The following is a 25,018-nucleotide window of genomic DNA, read 5'->3' on the forward strand; positions in this document are numbered from 1 at the left end:
TGGACTCTACTAAACCCCTGAAGGTGTGCTGCGGTATCTGGCACCAAGATGTTAGCTGCAGATCTTTGCAGTCCTCTAAGTTGTGATGCATGGCCTCCATGGATCTGAGTTTGTCCAGCACATCCCACAGATGCTCGATTGGACTGAGATCTCGAGCACTGGGAATTTCAGCAATTTGAACTACAGCAGGTCGTCTTTTGGATCGGACCACACAGGCCAGCCTTCGTATGTCACGTGCATCAATCAGCGTTGGCCACTGATGACTCTGCTGCCGATTCACCACTCATCCTTCCTTGGACCACTTTTGATAGATACTGACCACTGCAGACCAGGAACAGCCCACAAGTGCTGTAGTTTTGGAGATTAAAGTTTGTCAAACTGGCTCAAATCCTTATACTTGCCCATTTTTCTGGTTCTAACACATTAATTTCAAGCACAAAATATTCACTTTCTTCCTAATATGTCCCACTCACTAACAGATGCCATGATGAAGAGATAATCAGTGTTATTTACGTCACCTCTCAGTGCTCATAATGTTATGCCTGATCGGTGTACTTCTACTCTAACAGTGTAAAAGCACAATTCATAAAATATGTTTTGTACTGCTGTTTGATTCTGACATCAGGGGCTAAAGCTGCAAGCAATTCAGAAACAACTATAAAATTAGAACCAAAGATTCAAACAGCAACTTAAAATAAATGCACACGTATATGTATTTGGCAGATTTAAGTTAATGCGAAATGATGAAGCGTATTTCACTGACAGAAAATCTGAAATACTGATGTTTTAATTGATGAGATGTTAACAATAACAGAAAATGATTCACAGAAAAAAAGGAAAAGCAACATTATGCAAAATAGAATTTTTAACGATGACACTATAATACTGATGTACATAATTCAGAGCAGAGTAAAAATGGAATGATAACTTATTGAGGACGGAGGTTTATGTATGGAACAACACTGCATTTCTAGCAAACTTCAAATCAGCACCAGCTAATTAAAGAGACTGAAACAGATAATTATCTCTGCCAAAACACAGCGTTGAGGAAGGACATCTTTGGCATCAATGCAGCAAAGATAAAGATCTTCCTGTTTGTCACTTTTCACATTATAAATAATCTGAGGTTGTGCTGATTTATACTAAACTCTACATTCAGCAAATGTGCTTTAACTCAACATCTAGTGAACACAGGCATAAAAACATGATTCCACAAGGCACTTCTTGAAGGTACAATGGTTTTTGAAAGAGTTATAAAGCTCACTGTCAAATATCAGCTGACAAATAACAACCTGTGTACTGCACAACATTTGTAGGCATTTCTTTTCAAGTAGTTCTATGATGAAATCTTCTGATTACAACATTAACAAGGCAAGAGCATTTTCTAGTACCCCTGAGCACATCCATCTGCTCTGGGATCCGATCCTGCCCAAAGCACCCTGGAAGGACGATCCCCTTGGGTGACAGACGGATTCCACCAATCCCCCACTGCGATGATCTGCCCCCGCCCAAACTGAGACCTCTTGTGGCCTGTGTGTGTGAATGAAAAGGAAGATGCAAAAACCCGCTGAGCTGTATGGACTGTAGGTACAACAAATGAAAATACATTCTAAGTCTAATTAGCATGCTAGCATCATGAAATCAAGGTTTTTGGAGTGTTAGTCAGAGTCTGAAAATAGGTAGAACATGTAAACCAGAGGATATGAAGATGAGCAGTAGGGAGATGCGTGCACTGTTCTTTTCTTCACTGACAGGTTTTGAACAGTTAGATATTTTAGATTTGTAAATCATTAATCACAAAAACTTAAAACAAGTTCAAAGGTTAAAACCGGCTTCACTGGTTAGCATTTTGTAGAAAATACAGTCAAACACAAGGACAGTGGGGAGGATTGTTTTTATTTGAATTTTTATTCCTCTAGCTAAAACCTTTTATTATCAAATAATATTTCATTAAAATTATCCTGAACTGAGTCTTTTATGATAAATTTTGTTAATGGTTTTAAATTAACATTAAACCACAACATGGAATTTGATACAAAATTAACTTCAAAATGCAGAAATGTGAACTCTTCAGCATATTTTATATTCTGTGCTGCTAGTTGTACAAGAAGCTGATCGCACTATGATCCGACTATCACAGTGGGAAAATCTTGGATAGGCAAAAGTTGATGCACGCATCATATTCACACTCAGAAAAACCAGAGAGCCATCGTAAGCAGCACGTAAGAGGAACAAGTACAAACATCCTGTTAACAACAGGAAGCAAAAGGGTTTATGAGAACTGCGGTCTAATGCCGCTGATTTGAACCTCATGGTTATTCTAAGAAATGGTCTCATTTGTTTACTGCCGTTAGTGTATTGCACATCAATATAATAATTAATGTCACACATTAACTTTTAATGACATAAGTCGTGACTAAAGAACTGAAACGTATTACCTTGACTTACGACTAAGAGCAAAGGCCTTCGAAAGTAACTGTTTTGGTGACATTTTGCACTACAAAGGTGTTTTTCCTGCTTTTCTTCAATCGCTTTCATTAATGAGCAAGAGAATGATCCCAAAAAGTTGATTCTGTTCATCGGGATGTAGCGTTTTCAAAAGAATGATCAGTTTTTTAGAAGTATGACATAAATTACACAGAAAAATTGAATGGAACTATTAATAGTGAGCAAACAGTTAATTATGTGTACCTGACACTGGCCAGTTGACACGGTGTCCTCGTCTTTTCAGTTCCTCAGCTACCTTCTGGTCGATCCCCTCCTCCAGGTTAACCAACCACTGACCAGCTGGGAAAAATGTGACCACATACAACATAATTTAGAGGAGTTTTCTTCTCAAGTGTTTCCAAAAGTAAAAAACAAAAGAAAAAAATGAGAGATGACATCAGCATTTTTAAGGAAAGTCTCATCTACTTAACAAATGATGTTACATCACGCTGAACAGCTGATTTGACTACCAGCCAACCACTTAATAAAATGCATGGCAACATATTTTATGGCAAAGTTAGTTGCTATGTTTACATGTGTTTCAATGGCACATTAACTACCAAACAGCTTAATGTGCATTTCATATGACAAAAATAAAAAATACACAAGCACATGAGCCAATTATACACTTGAACACACTTGATTGTACAGCATACATCTTTAATGGCTAAAAGCAAGAATTGGGTCCACAAGTTTGAATTTATTTTGGATTTTCTCCACACATGATAAAAAGGTTCAAATATAAATGCAGTTAAATCTTGTGGTGCTGAAGAATCTTTTAGCATAACATGACAAAGAGCCTTTTAATCATTTAACTTAATGATCATGATTGATTACAACTAGTGGTTTCTCTTTGCCACTATAAAAAGATTGGTCTGACCAATACTGGGAACAAAGAGAAAGGCCAAGAACTCAGTGAAACTCTCAAAAGAAGAATTGTTGGAAAGGTCCAATTGAGCCATTTCCACACAAGTACAGTTCATCAGATCATCATTTCAAACGACTGTACGTAAGTGCAATTTATTCTGATGTGTCACCACTTTGCCAAATGTCACCCTCAGATCAGAGGAAATCAGTCAGCATGTTCAAGAACAACCCAGGAAGCACTAGGGCTCAACACCAGCATAACTGTCCACAATGAAGCGAGTTCCACATCGCCGTGTAGCAGGCAGCACTGATCCAAAGCGATAGTGCTTCACTTCATGCAAACAATCTGTTATAGTGGCATAAATGAATGTCCGAATGACTTATCTAATCAATATTTTGACTAAACACACAATGTTACTGATCATTAATCAAGACATAATGTTCTTCTGCTCTTTAAGCTTGCAAATGATTCTAACATTTGCTATAACGGCGCGTGTTTGTGTGTGTGTTTTTGTGCAGGCCTACTTTTGTGGTCATACTCTACATAGACTCTAGGTGCATCCAGGGCTTGCTGAGGATTCATCCCAAACTCCATCATGTTTAACAGCACCTAACGCAAGAGCAGCATTGGTCACGAGATTGAACGACATATATCTGATGACACTGAAGTCAAGTTGGATATAAGTGTAGTGACATTAAACTAGCTCTGCCAATGACAAAATATTTATATTAAAAATCAAACCTTCTGCTCTCTCTTTTGAGATATATATATATATATATGGATAGCGTAGTGGTTAGACTACACGCCTTTGGAACAGAGGATCGCAAGTTCGATTCCTGCCTGGGGGGCGTCTGTATCCAGTAAGGGTCCTAAGGCTAGACCCCCTATGCTAAGCAAGCCTACCGCAGACATGAGCGAGACAGATAAATATGAAGGCATGCCGGCTCGGACGTCGCCCGGATCAACAAGGTCCGCGTCAGGTGTTGAGGAACCAGGGCACCCTGACGAAAAGTGGGCTACTGGAACAAGAAGGCATCGGTGGGCAAGAGACGAAAACAGGGCGTTGTTGGAATGCTACTATGCAAGTAACCCCGGCGGAAGGGGCTACATGAATAGGATGAGGGACCTATGGATTCTTCGATACCCAACATCCACAATGACGGCGAAACAACTAGTAGCTCAGTGTTCCAACATTCGAAAGAAGGGACTGCTCTCACAGCTAGAGATTGACGAGGTACAACACAAATGCTACGGCAAGGAGGAGTCAACCTGGAGCCAGATCTACAATACGGCAACAGTGATCAGTGAGATGCTTGGCTACAAGTTGAACAGCGACAAAGGGCAGTACCCTCCATGGAGAAGGAGGCTAGAGGCTAAGATCAAGGTAGCACGGAGGGAGGTTAGCCAACTAACGGAGTTGCAGAAAGGTGCGACAAATAAGGTGCCTAAGAAATACAGCAAGCTGTCCATACCTGAGGCCTTGGAAACTGCCAAGCAAAGACTCACAGCCTTGGCCAGCCGCTTGAGGAGGTACACCAGAGAGATAGAAGGCAGGAGAATAAACCAGCTGTTCTCCACAGAACCAGCAAAGGTGTACTCTCAGTGGCAAGGGAACAATAAGAGAACAGCACCACCAAGGCTGGAGACGGAGCAATACTGGAAGAGCATATGGGAGAAGGATGCAACCCATAACGGCAATGCTCAGTGGCTAGAGGATCTGAGGGCTGACCACAGCGACCTCCCTGAACAGGGTCCAGTAACCATCACAGTGGCAGATATCCAAGAAAGGGTCTCCAGTATGAAGAGTTGGACAGCACCAGGGCCCGACATGGTTCACGCCTACTGGCTGAAGAAGCTGACTGCACTCCACGAGCGTCTGGCAGCACAAATGAACCAGCTGCTAGTTAACGAGAGACACCCGGAATGGCTAACTGAAGGCCGGACGGTCCTGATCCCCAAGGACCCCAAGAAGGGACCAGTCCCCTCCAACTACCGACCAATAACCTGCCTCAGTACTACATGGAAGCTCCTGTCAGGCATCATATCGGCTAAGATGAACAGGCACATGGGTCAATACATGAGCGGGACACAGAAAGGAATTGGCAAGAATACCAGAGGCGCAAAACACCAGCTACTGGTAGACAGAACAATCAGCCGAGACTGCAAGACCAGACTGACCAACCTGTGCACTGCCTGGATTGATTACAAGAAGGCCTATGACTCAATGCCCCACAGCTGGATACTGGAATGCCTAGAATTGTACAAGATCAATGGGACCCTAAGAGCCTTCATCAGGAACTCAATGGGGATGTGGCGTACAACACTAGAGGCCAACTCCAAGCCCATAGCACAAGTCACCATCAAGTGCGGGATCTACCAAGGAGATGCTCTGTCCCCACTGCTGTTCTGCATAGGCCTGAACCCCCTCAGTGAGATCATTAACAAGACTGGCTACGGATACCGACTACAGAACGGAGCAGTTGTCAGCCACCTCCTGTACATGGATGACATCAAGCTGTATGCCAAGAGTGAACGAGACATCGATTCACTGATCCACACTACCAGGCTATACAGCAATGACATTGGAATGTCGTTCGGACTGGAGAAGTGTAGTCGGATGGTAACAAAGAGAGGGAAGGTAGTCAGAACTGAGGGGATTGAACTACCAGAAGGCAACATTGCAGACATAGAGGACAGTTACAAGTACTTGGGGATCCCACAGGCGAATGGGAACCATGAAGAGGCCGCTAGAAAAGCTGCAACCACCAAGTACCTGCAGAGGGTCAGGCAAGTCCTGAGGAGTCAGCTGAATGGTAAGAACAAGATCCGGGCCATCAACACGTACGCCCTGCCCGTGATCAGGTACCCTGCTGGGGTAATAGGCTGGCCAAAGGAGGAGATAGAAGCCACTGACATAAAGACAAGAAAGCTCCTTACCATGCATGGAGGGTTTCACCCCAAATCCAGCACCCTGAGGCTGTACGCTAAGCGGAAGGAAGGGGGCCGGGGACTGGTGAGTGTCAGCACCACAGTCCAGGATGAGACAACGAACATCCAAGAATACATTGGGAAGATGGCCCCAACTGACCGAGTGCTCAGTGAATACCTCAGGCAGCAGAAACCCAAGAAAGAGGAGGGAGACGAGGAACCATCATGGAAGGACAGGCCCCTGCACGGTATGTACCACCGGCAGATAGAGGAGGTGGCTGATATCCAGAAATCCTACCAGTGGCTGGACAAAGCTGGACTGAAAGACAGCACAGAGGCACTAATCATGGCAGCACAAGAACAAGCTCTGAGCACAAGATCCATAGAGGCTGGGGTCTATCACACCAGGCAAGACCCCAGGTGCAGGCTGTGTAAAGATGCCCCAGAGACAATCCAGCACATAACAGCAGGGTGCAAGATGCTAGCAGGCAAGGCATACATGGAACGCCATAACCAAGTGGCCGGCATAGTGTACAGGAACATCTGTGCCGAGTATAACCTGGAAGTCCCGAGGTCAAAATGGGAGATGCCCCCAAGGGTGGTGGAGAATGACCGAGCTAAGATCCTGTGGGACTTCCAGATACAGACGGACAAAATGGTGGTGGCTAACCAACCGGACATAGTGGTGGTAGACAAACAGAAGAAGACGGCCGTAGTGATCGATGTAGCGGTTCCGAATGACAGCAATATCAGGAAGAAGGAACACGAGAAGCTGGAGAAATACCAAGGGCTCAGAGAAGAGCTCGAGAGGATGTGGAGGGTGAAGGTAACGGTGGTCCCCGTGGTAATCGGAGCACTAGGTGCGGTGACTCCCAAGCTAGGCGAGTGGCTCCAGCAGATCCCAGGAACAACATCGGAGATCTCTGTCCAGAAGAGCGCAGTCCTGGGAACAGCTAAGATACTGCGCAGGACCCTCAAGCTCCCAGGCCTCTGGTAGAGGACCCGAGCTTGAAGGATAAACCGCCCGCAGGGGCGTGCTGGGTGTTTTTTTTTTATATATATATATATATATATACAGTGGGGCAAAAAAGTATTTAGTCAGCCACCGATTGTGCAAGTTCCCCCACTTAAAATGATGACAGAGGTCAGTAATTTGCACCAGAGGTACACTTCAACTGTGAGAGACAGAATGTGAAAAAAAAAATCCATGAATCCACATGGTAGGATTTGTAAAGAATTTATTCATAAATTAGGGTGGAAAATAAGTATTTGGTCACCTCAAACAAGGAAAATCTCTGGCTCTCACAGACCTGTAACGTCTTCTGTAAGAAGCTTTTCTGTCCCCCACTCGTTACCTGTATGAATGGCACCTGTTTGAACTCATCATCTGTATAAAAGACACCTGTCCACAGCCTCAAACAGTCAGACTCCAAACTCCGCCATGGCCAAGACCAAAGAGCTTTCGAAGGACACCAGGAAAAGTATTGTAGACCTGCACCAGACTGGGAAGAGTGAATCTACAATAGGCAAGCAGCTTTGTGTGAAAAAAATCAACTGTGGGAGCAATCATCAGAAAATGGAAGACATACAAGACCACTGATAATCTCCCTCCATCTGGGGCTCCACGCAAGATCTCATCCCGTGGGGTCAAAATGATCATGAGAACGGTGAGCAAAGATCCCAGAACCACACGGGGGGACCTGGTGAATGACCTGCAGAGAGCTGGGACCAAAGTAACAAAGGTCACCATCAGTAACACACTACAACGGCAGGGAATCAAATCCCGCAGTGCCAGACGTGTTCCGCTGCTGAAGCCAGTGCATGTCCAGGCCCGTCTGAAGTTTGCCAGAGAGCACATGGATGATACAGCAGAGGATTGGGAGAATGTCATGTGGTCAGATGAAACCAAAGTAGAACTTTTTGGTATAAACTCAACTCGTCGTGTTTGGAGGAAGAAGAATACTGAGTTGCATCCCAAGAACACCATACCTACTGTGAAGCATGGGGGTGGAAACATCATGCTATGGGGCTGTTTTTCTGCCAAGGGGACAGGACGACTGATCCGTGTTAAGGACAGAAAGAATGGGGCCATGTATCGTGAGATTTTGAGCCAAAACCTCCTTCCATCAGTGAGAACTTTGAAGATGAGACGAGGCTGGGTCTTCCAACATGACAATGATCCAAAACACACCGCCCGGGCAACAAAGGAGTGGCTCCGTAAGAAGCATTTGAAAGTCCTGGAGTGGCCTAGCCAGTCTCCAGACCTCAACCCCATAGAAAATCTGTGGCGGGAGTTGAAAGTCCGTGTTGCTCGGCGACAGCCCCAAAACATCACTGCTCTCGAGAAGATCTGCATGGAGGAATGGGCCAAAATACCAGCTACTGTGTGTGCAAACCTGGTAAAGACCTATAGTAAACGTTTGACCTCTGTTATTGCCAACAAAGGTTATGTTACAAAGTATTGAGTTGTATTTTTGTTATTGACCAAATACTTATTTTCCACCCTAATTTATGAATAAATTCTTTACAAATCCTACCATGTGGATTCATGGATTTTTTTTTTCACATTCTGTCTCTCACAGTTGAAGTGTACCTCTGGTGCAAATTACTGACCTCTGTCATCATTTTAGGTGGGGGAACTTGCACAATCGGTGGCTGACTAAATACTTTTTTGCCCCGCTGTGTATATATATATATATATATATATATATATATATATATATATATATATATATATATATATATATATATATATATATATGTATATGTGTGTGTGTGTGTGTCTATTATTAGAATAAAAATATAATTATGCCCCACATTGTTGCTCTGTGACGCTTGCTGACTCTGTACCTGTACGTGTCCTTGTGGTTGCATAAAAGCTCCCATCACGCCGAGAGCAGCAAGGAGCCGGGGTTTTTGTGATGTGGTTGTTGAATCGGTGAGGAGTGCAGGTATAATGGTGTGATACACCCGCTTCCTCCCAGCAACGCAGTTTATGTGATTACGGCACAGGGAAAAGTTAGCGCCGCGATTCTGCAGAGATAGAACAAAGAAATCAGAATTCAACCCTTTTAGCTTAAACACTTATGTTTTATGCTTCAGTCTATGTGGTTCCAGTTTAGGAGGCTACAATGTCTTCATGACTTCATCAATACATTTACATGCACAACAAAAATGAGCTTGTAAGGTAATGTGAGCATGCAAATTAAGGTAATGAAATATGAAAATCTACAACTTTTTCCACCCAGGCTTCATTTTATATGTCTTTTTTCCCTTAGTTTCACACGGCAGCATTCATGTTCATGTAAAATTCTCTTACATATGTGCTGCTGTGTTACTGGGAAGTTTATTGTAATTATAAAAACCTATAGAGCTTTATTAATGCGGTATATAAGAGGCAAGCTGAGAAATCAGCTGAAAGTGTGGTAATGCAGGATCTTGTTTTATGCTGATCACTTTAAAAATGACCCTAATTATTTGAAGCATAATCTCATATTACACTAAATTCTTAGCATTTTTCCATGATTTAGAAGAATTCCTAGTCTTTCAGTAAATCAAACAGATAAACGCCATTGCTACCTTACATGCGCACAAATAAAGACATTCTCTTTCTGACCCTTCAGACCTGTAGTGAGAATCCACAGTCTTTAGGGACCAGCCCCGTCCCAAAGCCCATATAGTTGCTGTTGACAAAGGAGCATGCATTCCTCTCACTGTCTATCACACAGAAATACACCGTGTCACTTCCTGTCATCAGGCCGGGCTCCACTCGCTCCATGGCCCTGCAGAGTCACACAAACATACAAGAACAATCATATTCATTAATAAGTTCACCTGACAGGTCTGTTTTTTACTATTGATTTATTAAAATATTTGGAAAATGAAAGAAAAATTAAGACTCAAGTAGACTGAAAAGAAAACTTGTGTTGGTTTAAGAACAAAACCAAACTACCAAGTTTGCAAAGATAATTGAAAGGTTTCATACTTATGCAATAAATGTTTCCATAAACACAATATTACAGGTATGAACGAGGGTTGAGGAGTTTTCCTGCCTTAAAGTACCTTTATCTGTAGATTTCTATTTCTTTTACAATAACCAGATTATTGCAGTGCAGTAAAAAATATTTATAATTTCCTGTTTTTATATGACTTCCCATTATTGCCTAGTTTATTAGAAGCATCTAAACATTAAAAGTGTGAAGAGGTTGTGAGGATAACAAGACATCAGAATCAAATTGACGCCTCGTTTGGACCTGGTTGACTCATTTAGGTTAAGTTGACAACCAATGGAAGCGAGACGTAGAATTAGTGTGTGGATTTGTGTGTTTGATGGTGCAGTGACACCGAAATGAACTCGGCAATTTCAAAAAAGCAGGATTTAATACCCGGTATACATCAATATATGTTAATACAATTATTGTGTTGTTGTTAACTTTTATAGTCTGTTTGTCTTTCCCCTGATAAAGACCAGATCAAGTTCAAAGTCCTCAACAATATAACACATTGTTTCTAAAATATACACTCACACAACGACACACGCCCTGGGTGAATGTGAGGGAAGAGACGAGAAGGGATGGGCGCTCAGGTCAGGGGAAGTATAAGTCTACAGACCTATCTAAAGTCAACAGAGGACGACTGGTACACACTGGTACTAACAGATATACACACGCAGAAACACACACCTGTCCGTGCTGATGAGCTGTGCTCGCTGGTGACTGTAGCCCTTGTCCAGCAAGGTTTCCAAAGGGATAGTCACATGACTTGAGTCACCCAGGTAACGCAGAGCATCTGTTAGAGCCAATCGCACAGCCTCAACCAGTACATGGATATAGTCAGAGCTGTTATGGCCTTTAGCTACACACACACACATACGCACACACACAAACACATAGAAATGTATTATAGGGCCCAGGAAAAGCCAAGTATGTAGGTTCATGAACTCTGACTGCACAAAAACAAAAACAGTTACTTATTTTACAATTTACTTTCTGTCAGTGTAAAGAAGTAGTACAAATTTAATCCATAAGATAACATAAGTTACGTGATAAAGAAGTGGTGCTGTAGTGAAAGAAATGAATTAATTAGGACTCTTTGGACTTAAATTAGAAGAAATTAATGTGTAAAACTATAGAAAAAAGTTGCTATAGCTCATTGTCCAGTCTCTCCTGTAAATATAAAATGGTAATTCACAAAAAAAATCTCTTTTTATAAATGTGGAGCCCATGGGGGGAAAAAACCTGTAGTAAATAGCGTAAAAAACAGAAAGATTTCTAGCTTTTCACTGTATATCTATCACATAATTACTTTGGTGGAGTATAAATGGCCACGGGGAAGGTCCTTATCAATTACAGTTACAGATAAAGCTTTCTTCATATTTTCCAAAGCGGTCCAGGGGGCCGGTTTAGAGTCTTTGCTGGACAGATTCTGGCCCCCGGGACCTCATGTTTGGCATCACTGCTATTTGGAAAAAAATTAACCTCATAGAGGTTAGTTTTTGTGGACAAGCATATCCTTTTCCCTTTTTGGTCAAAGGTAGATCAGAGCACACTGCGATGTGTTCCAGCACAGGGACGGCAGGTCGGGCCAGTGAAATCACCAGCGAGCTGACTTCCATAATGCAGGAAAATCCATTTTAATTTTACTGTTTTATTTATATTTTGAATGTCTCTTTAGTTTTTCTGCTGAGCAGCTTTTTATTTCCCCTGCGCTGGGCTGGGACAAACAGGCAGAACACTGTAACTAACTGGGTTGGGTTATAAAATGTGATTTATGAAAATGTAGGAGATATATGGTTTTTATTTTTATGACTCAGCCACTTCTCCAGACTCATATTTACTGTATACTTAAGATTTTACAACAGGCAATAATGCACCTGGCAGGGACTTCTTCACTGTCCCTGTGGTTACCTTTGAGTTGAGGAAAGTTCTCCAGGATGTTGAGCATGAGCAGGGCAGCCAGTCCCTGACTGTTAGGAGGAAGCTCCCACAGACGTACACCCTAAACACACAGTGAAGTCAAGTTCATTCTGCTGACCATGTTATTAAAATACACACATGACCGGCATCTTTGGTTTCTGACCTTGTACTCTGTGCTTATGGGGGTGATGACCTCGCTGTCATGGCTGCTCAGGTCACCCAAGGTCATGACTCCCCCATTTTGGTTGATGACGTCAACAATGGCCTGGGCCACTCTGCCCTGGTAGAAAGCTGGCTTGCCACGCTCACCGAGCTCCTGTCGATACATGAGCTCATGTACTGCTCACTCAGCCACAGTACAAAACGTTTTACAGATGGTGGTTAACATGATATCGAGGAACACTTGTCCAGCGTTTAAAAGTTCACTCCAGTCAATGTGTGTGTGTGTGTGTGTGTGTGTGTGTGTGTGTGTGTGTGTGTGTGTGTGTGTGTGTGTGTGTGCTTGTGACTTTGCCCCACAGTGAAGTCACGCACAACTATCGAAGAACATTCAAAGAATCTAATCATCAATGAGGCTGAGGTCATCGCTGTTCTTTCCACTGCCTCATGGTCATGAGTGTAGGTGTGTGCGTGTGTCTGTGGGTGTTGAGATAGGGCACATTTGGCCATCTTCCTGCGTTATGGTATTATAAACGCTTGATTGTTTGAATTGATTTCAATCAATGCATATTTTAGTGGTGACTCACAAGCAGGCAACCACACACTCAGATAAACACACAATGACATAAGCCATGGTTTTCTTTAGTCTGACTGACTCCGGAATCTATGAAATGACAATAGTTGTATAAATGTGCCATTACATATACAAAATTAGACACAGAGTCATGGCTGAACATTCACATGAAGGTGGAGTACTTACAGTACTGACACATGGCACTAAAAAAAGCAGCATTCGCATTTCAGTAGCTGAATAAAGCTTAAGTTCAGCTTTATTGGCTTCAGGTCATAACAAATTACTCACAGTAACTTTTAAAACTACACTTAAAACATAATCACCATTTTATTTGTCAGAAGCAATACATCACACAAATCCTTTTTTCCCTCTACTGACTATCTTGTTACACACTGTACCCTGTCGAATTTTGCCAGGTCTTGCCAAGCTGTACAGCCAGAATGCTGACACCACATGAGCCATTTTGCTGCCCTTATATCCTCAGATGGGGCTTTTCTGCCCAAAGACAAGCTTTTAAAAGTATCACATACATCCATCCATTTCTATCTAATCCCCATTATCTATTGTTGTTCTGCTTTCACTACTTCCTCTCCACTGTTCCATTACTCTTCTCTTAGAGATTTAACTTCCTATGATACCTCTGGGCTTATCCAAGGCCTTGTAGTATAAAAGGCTAAGTTAAATTTAGAAAACTCCTATAATGACACAGAACAAACAGGGGTTTCTCACAACTTCTACATTGTTGTGTTTCCTTCTTGTGTGAATAACACAAGTTATTAGAAATAAATGACCTTCTGCTCCTCAAGTGACCTGTGGATTTACCTTCAAAGTTCGAGCCAGGCCAGTGTTTTGGAATACTTGTCCACATTTGGGCGCATGACCGTCAATCATCAATTCTACACCCAGTTCCTTTCCAGCATCCCTCAAAGCAGACACCCAGTTCGCCCAGTGGTGAGCTGTTAACTCAGCCACAGGAAACCCCACCTCTGCTAGTTCCACAGCCCCACTCAGGACCTCCTGTAAGGACAGCTAGCAAAGTAGGCAGAGGAAACACATGCATGTAACAGGAAACTGAACTGAACAGGAAGAGTGAGATACTGCTCCGTGACAAAATAAGCAAAGGATACAACTAATTTACAATTTTCTGAGGGAATTCCACTAATTTGAATATTGGTCATCAAGCAATGTGTTTGATTTTCCTTCACCGCCATTTACATTGCACGTCATTTAACCTACATATAAGGTGAGAAGTAATGAACAAGTCATATTGATCTCTGTTGCTTCCAATATAATGGGAGTCTTTGAATATAATGGGAGTCTTTTTTGTTTGTTTTTTTAGATAGACTTTGTCCCCACTTTCAAGGACCTGCATCAAATTTAACCATAGATGGACAATTTATTGCAGCTGTGACCAAATAAAGGAAATCTCTACAGAGGCAATGATAAGCTTTTCCATTCTTTGTTGATGTCTCTTTGGTTCAAAGTCAAGTCCTATTTCCAGGCATGTTTGTGCATGCTGGTCACTTCTGCAGGGTTTATAGGTATTTACCTCAGTCAAATGATTTATCTCAGACGGGCTGCCAGAGTGTTCTATAAAACACTCCCATGTCACAGATATAGAAGACAAACATAAGTAAACCTTGTGACTTCCTAGCAGCTGCACAGTATCACACCAACATGCTGGGGCCCCAGGGACTGTAACATTCAGAGCATCAAACACTGAAGGAGGCTTCTCTGCGGTGTAACCTTGTCCTTCCAGGAAGTCCAGGGTCAGTGCTCGGGGAGAATGACCACTGAGGACACAGAGAGAGGTTCGGTTTATTTTTGCACACATAGGGAAAAACAAGGAAAGCACCAAAGGATTCCCCACCTGCCATTAATCCCTCTGATCTCTCCAGTGTTTCCGTTGTAGAACAAGCAGAAGGCGTCTCCACCAGGGCCGGTGCTGCACGGCTCTGTTACTGCCAGGGCTGCTGCTATGGCAACTGCAGCATCTGCCGCATTGCCACCGCGCTTCAGGACATCTGGACACAAATATGTACCCATGACTGATGGATGTGACTGGTTTGTGCAACATATTAGATCACAACAGCATTCCTAGCATGAAATTGTCATGGTCCGGGGTCTTGGGCCCTGGGTTTTGCGTTTTCTTGGGCTTTTAATTCTTCACTATTTATTTTGGTGTTCTGAGGCCTGTACAACAAAGCTGGATTTGGTTTTATCCACATAACCTAACCCAGGGCTTTCTATACTGTGACAGTGGTTCTTTTCTTACCAGGGTACATCACCATAGTAACTTATGCTGCAAACCAAACCTGGTCCAAAGCATGTTATGTTATGTAAACTCACCTCCTAATGATGAGTCAAGTCACAGTGTCACCATTCCTGGAACAACCCCTCTGACCTCTGTGCTCAGATAGTAGGGGGGTTTAAAATATTTTTAATAGCATCTAATGTCTTTGTTTATCCCTGATGAGCATCAGTAATAATGCTCATCTTTGGGGTTTTTGTATGTTTGTTTTTTTTTTTCTTCCTGTTGGCTGCATGCAATTTTACGACAATTTTGTTGTTCTAAAAGTATTCATATAGAAATCACTGCGCCTATTTGTACTTGTGGATCTCTCTTGTTAGTTTTGATTAGTTTCACCTGTTTCTTGTTACCGATCTGTTTCCACTTTCCACTTTTTTATTACAACAGCTTACAAATAAACAGCTTTTGACATTTAACTCTCAGCGTCTTTGCATTTAGGTCCTTACCTCCATACACTCCAGCATAATTTGACAAAAAGAACACTCCCACATCATGTTTTAGCTGAATTCTTTTCTCACAGCCCAATAAAAAACTTTTTAGATTTACAAATGAGCTTATATATTTATTGTAGATGTCACAAAACACCAACAAACCAGATTTATGCTCACTTCTATAAGCAAATGTGTAATTACTGTTTAGCCTTTTTTGGCCCACATAACTGGTTATATAATCAATATACAATTAAGTGAATATGTGTGACTGAACACTTTTCTCTTATAAGTTCATTTGACACTCCTTTTTTAAAATGGTAATGCTGAAATGTGTTTAGAATTTTCTACTGTTCACAACGCTTTTTTAAAATAAATTTAAATACCATCTCATTTATGTCATGCAAACCATTTTTGCTTTAGACTTCAACCACCAGCTCCCTTTCCCTGTTCTTGATTAAGTACTGCTAGAGCTTAATCATGCAGATATTATTCTCTGAATCTCCAAGCACGATATCCCAGTACACTTCAGACCCAGCCACACCCTCAGACAAAAATTGGTTACCCATTGGAGTGCTCAGACCTCTACACTGAAGAAACCAAACAGCCCCCAGCTTGACAGGATAAGACATTTAAAGGATAAAGGTCACTCTTTTGAGGATTCCAATATTCACATTTTGGACAGAGAAGACAGATGGCTTAAAAGAGGAGTGAAAGAGGCCATCTATGTCCACTGTGAATGACCATCTTGGAAAGATCAGTGGAGGTGGCTTACCTAAAATGCAGTTTTGAGATCCCCTCCGAGTCACCTTCACCTCAACCCCAAATCACATCTTGTGTCAGGTGTTGTCAATAGGTCACATGACAGGGTGAGGCAAAGTTTTACAATGGTTTCACCCGAAACCTCTGCTGATAATGACCTACGCCTTTTTTCATACCTTGGCTCATGTGATGGGGCACATGATCAATATTGGCTCAAAAGATCCACGATCCATATCCAATGGCTGAGGACTCCACAGATATTGTCAGTTTCGGGGCTCTGCAAACTATATTCTACTTATATTTGTATCTCAGAAGCACCAGAATACAGTATACTAAACAGAAATGAAAGCATAGACAGAACCGGCTCCGTGAGGGGATCATATACATATACTACTCTACCTGGAATACTAATCAATATTGTGAGATGTATTGATTTTTTAAAACAAATCAGCCAATCACAATCAAGCTAGGTGAAACAAGACATTACGAGAAATGATCGACACAATAACAATTTTATACCTATAATCGGGATTCTGACCTATATGCTCTGTTGTATCTATTTTAACTAATGCATTGTCAAGTCCCACAAGGAAGCCTGACATAAGGTTCTGGTATCCAGCTGCAAGGGTTTACAAAGTGATCCATCGGTGAACTGAATATCTTTCAGTCTTAAATTGCTGGTTGGACCAAACCAGTATCTAAGACTTTCTAACATCTTATAGACAAAACATAAACACTGAGGTGGCTTCAAACATATAGCTTATAGGTGGAGAAGGATTTTGACTGGAATACAGGTGCATCCAATTTTAGTGGCCAATATAAAAATATATATACATTTTCACCTGTGTTTTCATCTAGCTTAAGGTCGAATTATTTTTCTTTTTTTAAGTATTCACAGCACATCGATATATATATATATACGATTAAGAAAAGTATCTTTATGACTCTTTGTGACCAATACTATAATAAATCCAGCCCTTTTTGGCCGCCGCCCTCTTGGCCAGATCTCTTATTTGTGGCTCAAAATGACTTGATATCTTTCATGAGAGATACGTTTGACATATGTTTAACAGATTATTGGCAAGTAAGTAATTTATAACGGTTTAAATACGGGCAATGATGTTTTGGCACATACCGGAAATCCCTTTTTGGCTCAGCATAGTCTTCATAGCAGTTGCTGAGATTTGATGGTTTAATAGCATCAGATTAGCGCTTACGATACCAACTGAATCTTTACTGTCACCCTTTATTTTTTGTCTTTTGGGTTACAAACATGTTGGTAAATTTTGCGTCACGCAGTCAGATTCTTTGTGCTCATACTTTGAAATAAGAATATAAAAGTTTTTGGCTGTCTTTTCGTTTCAATTCTCCACGGCACTCCACCCACTTACCCAGTCCTATACTGGAAGCTAAAGGTTGGCTGGAGGCCACGCAGCCGTGTAAACACACAACAGGGGACCGACGAGAGGAAAAAGTCAAGTCGGTTCCCATTCTGGTTTCAAATATCAGCGACTGAGGCAGAAACTACGTGAAAATGACGGACGAGTAAAAAAGAGAACTGGACTTTACTCCTCTGATCGATTGCTCTGATGTCGACAAGGCAGACAAGATAAGCGTATCGCAGACAACATCGATCATTGATCGGCGGGATAATCAGTATTATTGTTGTTTTTGTTGTTACTGCTGCGTTTATGTGCCACTTTATGAATTGCTTTAAGGTTAAGTTTTCACTCGGAAAACTGAGAACTGGCACAATCTCAACACTAACAGAAAAAACTACAACGGAATCTCATAATGGAATATCTAATGGAAATTGTTTTTCCATTAGATATGTGGGTTCTTTCAAAAGTGGAACAAAGGTTAAATCGGACTATTAAAACAATAAATAAATAACAAAATGCACTTTTGTACATGAATGGAATTTTAATAATTTAATTTAATTTAATAATTCACTAAATACAAAATAACAGCCAGAAAATACAATTCACAATCCAAGTGTTTAAAGTTTTATAGTTATCTAACAGCTACTCACATTTGTTAGCCTTTTATTGGGAGTTCACTTAAAGCTTACAGTAATGGAGAATTGTCGCTATCAATAGTAACAGGTATATTTAAAAATGTGTAAAGAGACTGACCAAATACTGTAGATCCACCTGAGGAAGCCAAATATAGTTTACTGTATTTGTTTACTTCTGCCAAACAAGGAATGCTTTTTATGTGATACTAGATGTCTTTTGTCAACATGTTTTCTTCTTATTCACTATATTAAAAGCCAGAATCATTCCAGAAGCAAGTCTGATTGCTCAGCAGTCATCTTGAAACATCTCCAGGAATTTAATTGAACAGTTACTGCGAAGTAGTCTTTAATTTCACTGTTTGTCTTGATATGAAAACTGGAAGTTATAGTGTGGTATCCACAATCATATGATGTTGTGGAAGGGTTTTTAGGCCAGCTTAAGATCCAATAGTTGATGCTTCTCTGTAATGTCTCTATCATAACTAAAATCACAGGGACAGGTTCACACAAAAATAGATATCAGAGACCAATGTCTAATCCAGATCCTTGTTGTTAAGTAGTTCACCCAGATTACCTTGAAAAGACCAAATTAAATTTAACCAATCAACATCAATAGATGCCTTCATTTACAATGAGAGTTGATTAAAGACAGAATTCACATGTTATTCACCCGACAAGCTTTCGTATTTAATCGATAGATAATTTATTACAAGAAAGGCTGTGGTCCACTGTACTTCTACTGGGTGTTTCTGACACTTCTACAGTGATTAATGATGAACATTGCTCATAATAATGTTCCACTCCAAGATTACTCACTGTGTCAGGTGACTAACAGCTAAGAGGGCCTCACTGTATAGACCAACTGTCTGTCACTTCCTCTTCTGTCTCCATGTGAACTCAGTGTAGAACATTAACTAGTGTGACCGCTGTGTCTTCACTGCTGTGTCTGTGTGCACACACAGGTATGTAATTCAGCATTAATGGCTCTCGGTGTGTTTGCATGCAGCCATGAGCATGTGCATGTGTGTTTGCACATTGCGTGCACAACTGGGAGAGATCCTGCCATATTACAGCTGCCTAATGTAAAATTGAAGCAATGAGATCACACAGAGATAGGCGGGGATGGGGTGAAGGGAGGGTGAGGGGAAGGCGTGGGTGGGGGGTGGGGAGAAGGGAGAGGGGGATTCTATAAAGGCTCATTCAATTATTAACTATTCTCACATATCTGGGACAGGTGAAGCAGACGCATCATTCAAAAGGTCTGAGATTTGGTGAGAAACTTTTAGGGTGTGTTGGGGACACTGCGCTTAATACAGGTCGAATGTAATAGGTGCAGTGATATTCTTCAGTGCCACAATCTCAACATTTTATCATTTGAGCCCCTTGAAGTGGATAAAGACTGGGCTTAATTTAAGTCTAAATCATTTCGCTGAGATAATTCAACGGAAACAGCATCCCAGGTGGAGTTTTAAAGTTCCCTTCTCTAACTTCAGGTGTTGTTGGTGTCGTCGGGAGCTGTCGAAACATCAGCGTCAGAATGTGTTCGGGTGGCTTTGCTAGATGTCTGGGGTTCACTCTGATACCCTTGTGCATTGTGTGTGTGCTCTGCAACATCCTGCTCTTCTTTCCCGGAGGAAAGTCGGTGGACAGTAAAAACATCACAGACCAGGTCTGGTACTTTGGAGGCATTCTGGGATCTGGAGTGCTGGTGAGTGCATTAGTGAACAATACAATGAAATTATGTTTTTAAAATATGAATTAATTCATCTTCAGCTCATGACGTCATGATTGTTAGCCATTAATGTTGTAATTATTGGTATAGCTAAACTTATTCTCAGTAAATAATCTAACAGTCAGTTTGGAATTAAATGGTTAATACCTGCAGAATATCAGAAAGTTGCAATGTATGTGTTATACTGCACTTAACCAGTTAATTAGACCAGCGCTCAATAAAAAGTTTATGTCACAACTCCCCTAAATTAACAGTATTAGTAACTACCAAAATAATTTTCATGCTTCTGTAATAGCGAATCCATCTGTACATGCAAACTCATTAATCAGTATTTTTTCATGTTAAAATATAATTATTGTTGTTATCCACGAATTCTCTAATTTATTGTTTTACAAAAAAGAGAGAAATTACAAAAGTATAGAATTACACCTAATTATGGTGGACCGAAAAATATGTTTTACTGATTGAATGTTATGCCAGTCCAAATTTAGGTTTAAACAAGTTTTTGGCACATTTCTAAAATATTTGTGTTTTCTTGTTTTTTATACATTTGTTAAGCACTGCATGTCAAACGGTGTTGTGAATAAATTGTACGCTTCTTCTTAGTTATTGTTGTTATTATTATGTGTATATGAAAACTGCACAAAGGAACGTTTATCATTAGATACACAGTCAGTTTCAGACTGATTAACAATTTTGTTACAGCTTTAATGAATGACCGGTTCATTAATGATCTGTGTGTGAACTGTGTGTGTTTTTGGGTGGCAGATGATCTTCCCTGCTCTGGTCTTCCTGGGTCTGAAGAACAATGACTGCTGCGGTTGCTGTGGCAATGAAAGCTGTGGTCGGAGATTCGCGGTGAGAAGATTTTTCACGTTCAATTTTGATCTGTTTTTCTGAAACAAGTCTCTCCTTTAAATGAGATGTTGAGTTTCAATTGGACTACACATAAACAGCAAGTGTAACTAGTGACATCAACAATGGCACCAATCAACTGGCCCTTTAAACAACGAAAGTGCAAAAAGATGCTTAAAAGGAGGCAGCTACATGGAATAAAGTGAATATGCGGTGTGTTTAAAAAAAGGTGTGACCATTAGGCCAAACCTGGCCTTTTTGCTTGGACAAGTAAAGCTCAGTGATGTTCCGTGGAGGCAAAAACACACACACATTTAACAAGACTGAAAAGGCACTCAAATATATATACAGCATACAGCTGCATTAGATAATTGCTACCTAGAGCATGACCCAGTGCACAAATGTGATCAGAAATGTCTTCAAATATTACTGTAAGTTGATGCAATTAATTGGGAATTAATCTAAATTAAAAGGAATGTGAAAATTAGATTTTTAAAAATTCCAGTCTAGGCAGAAACGTTAGACCTCTGTTCTCTGAGGACAAGGGTCTTCAGGGAATCTTCAGAAAATCTAAGTTTTCTTTGTCATTTGGTTTTTTTTTCCTCCTAACAGTTTTAAAACTATTAAAAACAACATTTATATTAGAGGTATTATGCTTGAGGGTCTACCAGTCACCTGTTAACTTCAGCGTTGAGACAGTTAGGATCACGCAATTGATCGATACTTCAGGAATGTGTGCAAGTGTTACTTTGTGCACCTGGCCTTGAGCACGGCCTCTGGATACTAACACAATAACTTCATTGATGTCTTATTTTAAGAAGCTTAAAGGGGCATTGTTAAATGTTTTGATTCTCAGTATGAGTAACTGACCATGCTTCTCCCCACTCTCTCTCTCTCTCTCTCTCTCTGCAGATGTTGAGTTCGATGCTGTTTGCAGGTATTGGTGTTGTTGGTGCCGGTTACTCAGTTATAGTCTCAGCGGTGGCCATCAACCGTGGACCTAAGTGTTCCTTTTTTATAAACGGCACCACACTCGACTGGGGCTATCCTTTCTCCAATGGGTGAGACATAGAGAATAATCAAGTGTTAAAATGCGTTCAGTAGTTTGTTTTTTTATCACTCTGTCCATAGCAATGGAATGATCAGCATGTCCTTTCTTTCAGCTGGGTACACATGAAAGCATTTGGAATACATACAGGCTAAATTTGTAGCACCTCCAATTCTCAGTGCTCAGTGAAGGCTTCGTTTCAGATAGTGTGGGGCCTGTTTGGGGATTCTGTTTGCAGTACAGATGCATGACACAACCAGAGAGACATACAAATACTGTCTTGTAAAAGGGCTTCACGCTAAATCTGGCAACTGATTTGCTAAGAGCCAAACACTAAGAATTCTGTGCCAATAACAGTGTAAACTGCTGTTTATTTTAAGTACAACTAAATGTAAACTTAATCTGAACATTTAAGAGTCGAAGTGTATTAGTGCTACCTTTGCTGCACTTGTCTCTTGTATCTTAAGGTAAACTGTGGCTCACGAAACATCTCACATATTTGCTCTTTTCTTTTTAACCCTTCCTCTACAGAGACTACCTAGGCAACGCAACTTTGAGGGATACTGTGTGTCAAGAGCCAGCGGGTGTGGTGCCCTGGCATCTGTCTCTCTTCTCTGTGCTGCTGGTCATGGGTCTGATCCAGGTGGCGCTGTGTGCTTTTCAGGTGATAAACGGCCTGCTGGGAGCTCTGTGCGGGGACTGCTGTGGAGGGGTCAGTATCTACTCTGCTATGAGTTTCTCCTTAGTTGAGCACAGTTTTCTATTTTCTTTTATGACAAGAATAAAGATCTTACATTAGCTTCATAGAGCTGGAGGATATCATGTAATTGCTTATAGGTTGAGGATAAGTGTTAATAAACAGAGATTTAAACACACACACACACAAAAATAATAATAATTTTTGTCTTTCAGGGTGATGAGCACTGAGCACTGCATGTGGCTGAAGGTTGCTGACTTTCCTGGTTCCAGATGATCCGACTCTTGCTTAAGACTAAGTAATATAGCAGTGATATTTTGTCAAAAAGCTCATTGATTCCAATGTGGGATTTATCAGAAAACACTGGAAATGACACGAGCTCTTTAAGAGTTTCCTATTTCTTTTTTAATGAACACAGATGAGTCTGTCTTCGTAATATGAAATCTGAATCTGCTATGCTGCAAATAATTTCCAACACTAGCCACTGTAGTCCCTGATTTACTGCTATGTGGGTTAGTTTTGTAGAATTAAACTTGCTTTAATTCAATAAGAAAATATATTTAATGTAATATTTTATGTCATATTTTATTTTTTCAATTTTCTTTCTTGTGTAGTCAAACAAATGTAACTCCTAAAAGTGGCTTCTTTTATAGAGGAGTTTTATCTGTTGCTTGACTGCCTCCTGCTGGGGAAGATGTAAATTTACCTACACCATTAAAAAATAACGTCTTACAGAGAGTGGTCTTATTAAAAGACTGGTTCATTTCTTAAATAAATTAAATTTTTTATGTGTATTACATTTACTGCTTTCAACCCAAACTAATCACTGCGGATATTTTCCCCTTTCTCATAAAACTTTTAATTCTATGGCATGTTAATAAAGTTTATCTTTCACTGGTTCACTAGACAATAAGTGGTTTATATTGATATCATCCAGCATCAGTTTCAGTATCACACACTTAAAGTTACACATCTCCAGAAAAATGCTATTATAATTAACTAAAACTAGAATAAAATCTAAAGGTAGGTGTGGGGGGAAACATTTCAGTTAAATAAAATTTAAAAAACAACAACAACTAGATTTTCAAAAATTAAAACAAAAACTACCTGAAATGATATTGTGAGCTTGGAGAACTAACAAATATTTATTTATTTATTGGAACTGAAGGTATATTTTTTTGGTAGTGTGGCCTTTTTTGTTTGGTTTTTATGGATGTGGAGTAAATGTCCTTAGCTTTATTACAGATTACCTGATGAGTTATTGATCAATGTGCTTGTTGAGACATATGAAACTTGAAAAGGTTCTGTATTTTTATTTTATTTTATTTTTTTGTAATGCCAGTGCTGATTTTCCAGAATCTTGGCTCTGATATTTTAATAATAATTAAAACTGTAATGCCAAGTGTATTGTATTTGATACACGAGTATTTGTGCGTGTTTAAAACCTTTACATCATCTTTTTTTTTTTTACTGAAAAAACAGAATAAATTGCACAAGAAATTTTAACCAATAAATTGTAGTAAAAGTTATTTTTTAATGATAACTTGAACTACTATATTCATCCTCCTATATTCACCCATCCATTCTCTTCCTGATCAAGGTTGTAGGAGGGCTCGGGCTTACCATAGGGTGAGATCTTTTATATGCCAATTCATTCTTATTTATTTATTCATATTTGTTTTTAATAGAATGTTCTCGCAATTATTTCATGGTTCATGCTTTACACAAATAAAAAGACTAAAACTAATACAGAAACTAAAAAAACTAAACTAAACCTTTTTAAACAAGTCAAACTTTTTTTGAAAGAAGAAAATCCACTCTGGAAATTAACTGAAACGAAACTGAATTAAAAGCAAAAATGAGTCAAAATAAAATAAAAATAAAGCCTAAGTAGAAAATACAAAACTATAATAACTACTACTGTCTGTCTTGATTGCTCACTGGAAATTATAAAATTCTAACAGCATTCATCCATCCATCCATCCATCGTCATCCGCTTTGTCCAGGGCCGGGTCGCGGGGGCAGCAGCCTAAGCAAAGAGGCCCAGACCTCCCTCTCCCCAGCCACCTCCTCCAGCTTGTCCGGGGGAATACCAAGGCGTTCCCAGGCCAGCCGAGAGATATAATCTCTCCAGCGTGTCCTGGGTCTGCCCCGGGGCCTCCTCCCGGTGGGACATGCCTGGAACACCTCACCCAGGAGGCGCCCAGGGGGCATCCTTGTCAGATGCCCGAACCACC

At 40.6% G+C, this 25,018-nt stretch overlaps 2 protein-coding genes across 5 annotated transcripts; one reads left to right on the forward strand and one right to left on the reverse strand.

Moving 5' to 3' along the window:
* Positions 1-759: 759 nt before the first annotated feature.
* LOC146649294 (uncharacterized) lies at positions 760-18,458 on the reverse strand. 3 transcript variants are annotated; one of them, XM_085386879.1, is made up of 12 exons: positions 17,568-17,815; positions 14,802-14,955; positions 14,571-14,724; positions 13,754-13,960; positions 12,362-12,514; positions 12,190-12,280; positions 10,966-11,137; positions 9,909-10,065; positions 9,134-9,316; positions 3,880-3,964; positions 2,692-2,787; positions 760-1,530 (listed from the first exon to the last, which is right to left on the reverse strand). In XM_085386879.1, the coding sequence occupies exons 1-12, from the start codon at positions 17,632-17,634 to the stop codon at positions 1,385-1,387; spliced, it is 1,665 nt and encodes a 554-aa protein (XP_085243005.1). In that variant the 5' UTR covers positions 17,635-17,815; the 3' UTR covers positions 760-1,384. The 3 variants fall into 3 exon arrangements, with proteins under 3 accessions (XP_085243005.1, XP_085243004.1, XP_085243006.1); XM_085386878.1 differs by lacking the exon at positions 17,568-17,815 and adding an exon at positions 17,824-18,445 and having other exon boundaries at positions 761-1,530; XM_085386880.1 differs by lacking the exons at positions 3,880-3,964; positions 17,568-17,815 and adding an exon at positions 17,824-18,458 and having other exon boundaries at positions 1,393-1,530.
* Positions 18,459-19,678: 1,220 nt separating this feature from the next.
* On the forward strand, positions 19,679-23,716 carry tm4sf4 (transmembrane 4 L six family member 4). Of its 2 annotated transcripts, none has more exons than XM_085386734.1 (6): positions 19,679-19,708; positions 19,943-20,157; positions 20,950-21,039; positions 21,949-22,097; positions 22,616-22,796; positions 22,997-23,716. In XM_085386734.1, the coding sequence occupies exons 2-6, from the start codon at positions 19,987-19,989 to the stop codon at positions 23,009-23,011; spliced, it is 606 nt and encodes a 201-aa protein (XP_085242860.1). In that variant the 5' UTR covers positions 19,679-19,708; positions 19,943-19,986; the 3' UTR covers positions 23,012-23,716. The 2 variants fall into 2 exon arrangements, with proteins under 2 accessions (XP_085242860.1, XP_085242859.1); XM_085386733.1 differs by having other exon boundaries at positions 19,684-19,720.
* Positions 23,717-25,018: the final 1,302 nt, after the last annotated feature.

The sequence above is a fragment of the Rhamphochromis longiceps genome, linkage group LG17 (assembly GCF_057381845.1).
Source record: "Rhamphochromis longiceps isolate RC_006_pf linkage group LG17, R_longiceps_female_GT1.1, whole genome shotgun sequence".
Classification (NCBI taxonomy): Eukaryota; Metazoa; Chordata; class Actinopteri; order Cichliformes; family Cichlidae; genus Rhamphochromis; species Rhamphochromis longiceps.

What these genes read in the sequence shown, in the direction of transcription:
- LOC146649294 (XM_085386878.1), bottom strand. Translation starts at nt 17,923, where the DNA reads ATGGGAACCGACTTGACTTTTTCCTCTCGTCGGTCCCCTGTTGTGTGT. An exon ending in AGCTGCTAGGAAGTCACAAG is followed by an intron (nt 13,961 to 14,570) that starts GTTTACTTATGT and finishes CTACTTTGCTAG; the next exon opens with CTGTCCTTACAGGAGGTCCT. An exon ending in TGTCAACTGGCCAGTGTCAG is followed by an intron (nt 1,531 to 2,691) that starts GTACACATAATT and finishes TCACACACACAG; the next exon opens with GCCACAAGAGGTCTCAGTTT.
- tm4sf4 (XM_085386734.1), top strand. Translation starts at nt 19,987, where the DNA reads ATGTGTTCGGGTGGCTTTGCTAGATGTCTGGGGTTCACTCTGATACCC. An exon ending in TTCTGGGATCTGGAGTGCTG is followed by an intron (nt 20,158 to 20,949) that starts GTGAGTGCATTA and finishes TTTGGGTGGCAG; the next exon opens with ATGATCTTCCCTGCTCTGGT. An exon ending in GGCTATCCTTTCTCCAATGG is followed by an intron (nt 22,098 to 22,615) that starts GTGAGACATAGA and finishes CTTCCTCTACAG; the next exon opens with AGACTACCTAGGCAACGCAA.